This window comes from Lygodium microphyllum, chromosome 5 (assembly GCF_053477565.2).
Source record: "Lygodium microphyllum isolate KBCC chromosome 5, Lygodium_microphyllum_v1.1.10, whole genome shotgun sequence".
Lineage (NCBI taxonomy): Eukaryota > Viridiplantae > Streptophyta > Polypodiopsida > Schizaeales > Lygodiaceae > Lygodium > Lygodium microphyllum.
Window position 1 is genome coordinate 90,307,576 of NC_141139.1, and position 5,612 is coordinate 90,313,187.

Consider the following 5,612-nt stretch of genomic DNA (forward strand, 5'->3'; position numbering starts at 1 on the left):
TAAGTATAACTCATATATGAGGATTGTTTGTGTGCACCAAATAACCATTCTACTAAGATATAAGCATATATGGGCATTGGTAATACTAGTATATGAGCTGAATATCATCATTTAAGTCTCCCCACAATCCCCACACTTCTCTCTTTTCTCTCTCTCCCAAAGAAATGCAAAACGTTATGAATGTCGTTTTTATTTGTCTTAATGGTTGTGAGCTCATTAAGTGATAAAGGCATTAATAGAAGTCGCATATTGTCAACATTTTGTATGTCTTGCTATTTCCTAATACCGTCACTTAATTGAATGTGTTAGGAATTGGGAAGGCGTGAGATTTATTTCACTAATAATGTGTTACATTAACTTATTTTGAGAGAGAGAGAGAGAGAGAGAGAGAGAGAGAGAGAGAGAGAGCATGCAAGACTCTAAGTGCTAGGGGATAGCATTGACTTTGAAGGGAGAAATTTAGAGAATGACGTGAGACGAGTGCATGGCTGCATGGCGGCCACATACGACACAAAAGGGAACGATCGATATTAATATGACACTTCAGAACCACCTCTTTTTTTATCGAGTCCTCTCAGGATCCATCGATCGATCTGTGCCTCTCCTGCCTAACAATAAACCCAGTTACCTGAATCAGCCCACTTAACTTGCCTTCGCATCGAGTATATATAGACAGGGAGGGCGTACTCAGATCCTTATCGTATGCTCGTATCGGATACCGAGAGAACATCTGCTGGTATTATAGCAAGAGAGTCGACCTGTCATTATAATACCTGCATACTCGCAGAGAGAGAGAGATAGACAGGGATAGAGACAGAGACAGTCTTTTAAAGTTTTCCTGAGTTGTATTCCTCGCTTCAAGGGGGCTGGTGACCATCAATCCGTCTTACGTTCTACTGAGCTGTATTTCCGCTTTGAGATAAGCGCTGTTGCAGGAGGCTGATGACCATCAACCCATCAGTCACCATGAAAGGAGCTGCAGCATGGAAGGTGGTGCTGCTCGTACTCGTCACAAGCATCAGCATCAACATTGCAGAATGCAGTAGCGGCTCCTCACGGAAGCTCCTCGGCGGCGGTTATGGAGGAGAGGCAGCCATGATGAAGCCGGCCGCTCCTGCCATGCCCATGGCTAAAGAGGCCGCCTACATGCCCAAACCCATGCCCTATTCAATGCCATTGGCAAAAGCAAAAGCTATTCCCACACCCATGGCAAAACCCACGGCCATGCCAATGCCTATGCCTATGCCCCAAGTGTCCAAGCAGAGCCAGAAAAGCGCCGGGTATGCTGCACCAACGACCCCTGCTTTTGCTGCACCAACCATCCCTTCTTATGCTGCACCGACGACCCCTTCTTTTGCTGCACCCACCACTGCTGGCTATGGCAAAGCACCCACTGCACCATCCTTCGCTGCACCATCTATCCCCACACCCACCGCACCATCCTTTGCCGCACCAACCGCTGTCAGCTATGGCAAAGCAGTCAGCGCTGCACCATCCGTCCCCACGCCCACCGCACCATCCTTTGCCGCACCAACCGCTGTCAGCTATGGCAAAGCAGCCAGCGCTGCACCATCCGTCCCCACGCCCACCCCACCATCCTTTGCTGCACCATCTGTCCCCACACCCACCGCACCAACCGCTGTCAGCTATGGCAAACCGGTCAGTGCTGCACCATCCTTCGCTGCCCCATCGGCTTATCCCACACCCACGGCCCCATCCGTCCCCACACCAACTGCACCATCCTTTGCTGCTCCATCGGCTTATCCCACACCCAAGGCACCATCCTTTGCAAGTCCTTCCTACCCCACCCCGAGTGTCCCATCCCCAGGCTTTGCTAGTCCCTCCTACCCCACCCCGACTAGTGTCCCATCCCCATCCTTTGCTAGTCCCTCCTACCCCACCCCCACTGTGCCCTCCCCCCCCACCCCAAGTGTCCCATCCCCATCCTTTGCTAGTCCCTCCTACCCCACCCCAAGTATCCCTTCCCCATCCTTTGCTAGTCCATCCTACCCCACCCCAAGTGTCCCCTCAACTCCTCCATCCACTTATAAGAAGGGTAGTGGGAGCTCTTCCTCATCCACGGCCTCTGCTAGTTCAGCTTCATCATCCTTTAGTAGCTTCACCTCACCATCTCAAATGACTAGTACCACACCATCCACTCCCTCTTTTGCACCATCTACCACCACCCCATCATTTTCTGCTCCTGCTTCTTCAGGAAAGGGTGGTGGATATTAAACAAATCCAATGACTACATGAGTCATGCTAACAAAAGGTACCATTAGATTCCATTAAGAATACTACTGTTTTTTGAGTTTCAATATTAGTTGTCTTTAGCATTTTTTTTCCCATGTCATTAATATTAATCTTTAGTTTTTTTTTTTCATTTGTCATTGATATTGATGGGTGAAATTTGAGGTTTGAGACTAAATTACATTGTCATGCTTTAAGGTTACTTTATTGCTTGAGATTTCATTAGAAATTTGCGGAATTAGAAGTGCACACTAATTTTTCCCATATTTGTTATGTCTTTATATTGCTATGTTCTGTTATAATCTTCTCAAAGTTTGGAAGTTGTGCTAAACAAATTTTGTTGTTAATTGCAATTTTCAGGAGGAAATGATTCCATTACAATTTATTATATGATAACTTTGGAGGGAATAAGTGATCACAATTGATCATTAACCGAATCTCTATGGGGTTGAAAAGTCATTTCATTTGCAAAAAATAAGGTAGCCTCTAGTGTAAGCTCCACAAACCACCAGAGTGGAAAATAAGGTGATGCTTACTGTAAGGTCCAGAAGCACCAGAGTGGCAAATAAGGTGATGCCTTACTGTAAGGCCCAGGAGCCACCCAATTCTTCAAGCCCATTCTTGTTGGCTTGTGGAAAATAAGACCTTGCCCATTGTAAGGTCAAGAAGCCACAAATTTCCTACAACCCATTCTTGAAAACAAACTATGGAAGACTTAGCTAATTCCATCGTCTTTTTTGCTATACTTGATACTAATCAATATTGATTTGGAGACTCAATTTTTCTTGTTAATTGTCATCATCAAATTGTTTTTGTTGCATGATCCCAATGTGAGTAGCTTAGGGGTTCCCCTTTTGAATAGGCTACTAGTATAAAGCTACTATGGTTTCTAAGTTCTTTGAATAGGCTACTAGTATAAAGCTATTGTGGTTTCTTTCTTAGTTCCTTTTGTCTATCTTGTTGCCTCAATTGTTATGTTAATAGTTAAAAGACTATTGGGATATTCTTTGGATATGCTAAATTTATCACATGTAATATAATGTGTGTGCTCTCCCATTTCAATAGGATATACCACATAATTATTGATAATGTGTGTGAGAAAATCCATGTTGAGTATATAATTGTATAAGAATTTTTAGCACCCTTTGACTAGGCTTTGAAGTCCATGGTGTATATCTGATGTCATAATTCTAAAGCTCTTCCATTTGAATACGTTTTACTAGTTAACAAATACTAATGTGTTATATAGTACTAGTTAAATTTAATCTTTTGTGAGTAATCATCTATTTCGAGTATACGATCAATCGTATAACTAATTCTTTGTAAGATTGGATGTGCATAACAACTACCATTTGAATAGGATTTTATCAACTATTTTTTTGAGTAATCATCTATTTCGAGTATACGATCAATCGCATAACTAATTCGTTGTAAGATTGGATGTGCATAACAACTACCTTTAAGCATTTGAATAAGATTTTATCAACTATTTTTTTGGTTTTTTGTAATAGATCGGCAATTTGAGTGCATTTTTAGCAATAATAAGTTACTCTTCTATACTTTATCTTCGCATAGATATGTCCATTCTAGTTTCCTTTTTACCTTCTAACTTAGGTTCACTAATAAAAATCAATTCATCAACTAATTTTAGTTATGGCGATAATAAATCACTTAAGATTTTTTTGGTAATAGGTTAGGAATAAGATTTTGTGCAACAAACCTAACTAATTTTAGTTATGGCGATAATAAATCACTTAAGATTTTTTTTGGTAATAGGTTAGGAATAAGATTTTGTGCAATAAACCTTTTTTTGTAATAGATTAGCAATTTGAGTACGATTTTAGCAATAATAAGTTACTCTTCTCTACTTATCTTCTCATACATTTAACTTACTATATGTCCAATCTAGTTTCCTTTTTATCCTCACCTATTAGCTAATTTTAGTTATAGCAATTAAGCGACTCTACTTATCTTTGTTTTTTTAACTTAAATCATATTTGTTGATTCTAGTTTCATTTTTTACATGCTCACTTAGGTTCACTAATAAAAATCAATTCATTGTCCTATCACATAATTTAACTATTAGATATCAACAATTTGTTGTCTTATCTACAAGTTGAAAAACAGTTAGTTCACCCTAGTGTTATTTTTTTAGTCATCCTTTTTTAAAAAGTCTCGGATGTCTTGGACCTTAATAAAATCATCAACATATAGATTGACTTGGAATTTGGAATTTAAACTGTTTTATAATTCATGAATCTTTAAAGTTCACAATTAATATATTTGAAGCTCAATGTATAATGCATTTTTTATTGTATCATTAAATGCATATGCTTTATATTTTCTTAATGGATTAGTCACATACGATTAGTCCCAAGGATTGAACCATATTCCAATCATACTTCCATACCCACATGTGTTTGTTGTATAGAAACATATGAAAGAAATTGTGGTTTTACAAATGTCAATCTAGATGTAAGGCCCTTCAACATGTTGACAAGTGATTTTTCTACCATAAAAAACAATTGAACTTAATGAAGAGATCATTACAAAGTTATAATTGATACACATAGTACAATGTACACATAGCACATTGTATATAATAAACATAATAGGAGTTATAATCAATTTATGTCAAAGCACAACCCTACAATAATAAAGCTTGCTCATTCATTGACAATGACATCATGTGATGATAGAACCGCATTGTTACATGTATTATAGCATTGTATTTACAAGTTTTTATTGTTCAAAATATGAATGTGTTAAACAAGTTATTGCTCAAGATCGAGTCTAATGAATTGTTAGTAGGCACCCCTCCTTGCACTTGTGAATTTCTTAAAATTGCCAACAAATTGTCAAAGCTTGGCATTATCTTCTCATAATATCACATTGTCAAAGAGAGAGAGAGAGAGAGAGAGAGAGAGAGAAGCTTCTTATGATCCATCCCATCCCAAAGGTTTTTGCCCTAAAAAAAAACTTACAAAAGTTGGACAGGATGGATGAAACATCAAGTATACAAGTAGGGAAATGAATGAAATATTAAAGACATATGGATTGAAATGAAGGAATGAGAGTAAACCTCAACTATATACATGATCAAGAGTGCTTCAAAAGTATTTGAAGCCTTATAAGTCTTTAAGAAATAGACTCAAAACAAAGAAAACAACTTGATGTAAGAATAGACCTTGCTGAACCAAATCTACAGACGAAGCATAACACATGTCAAAATGTAGCTCTTGAAGAGTACTTTGACCCTATGTAGGTGGCATAATTTTGAAAATTGGATAGAATAAAAAATGTTCTAAAATAGCCTGCTATCATGACCGTGTATGCACCATAATTAGCTCCATAGTTATTAT

The 5,612-nt window shown here is 38.6% G+C and overlaps 1 protein-coding gene across 1 annotated transcript; it reads left to right on the plus strand.

The window, feature by feature from the left end:
- The first annotated feature begins 1,209 nt into the window (after positions 1–1,209).
- On the plus strand, positions 1,210–3,042 carry LOC148036123 (uncharacterized). The gene is made up of 2 exons (XM_087678119.1): positions 1,210–2,272; positions 2,611–3,042. Exon 1 carries the CDS (start codon positions 1,225–1,227, stop codon positions 2,233–2,235), a length of 1,011 nt encoding a protein of 336 aa, XP_087534245.1. The 5' UTR covers positions 1,210–1,224; the 3' UTR covers positions 2,236–2,272; positions 2,611–3,042.
- Positions 3,043–5,612: the final 2,570 nt, after the last annotated feature.

Excerpts from the sequence above, each read along its gene's own strand:
- LOC148036123 (XM_087678119.1), top strand. The coding sequence starts at position 1,225 with ATGCCAATGCCTATGCCTATGCCCCAAGTGTCCAAGCAGAGCCAGAAA.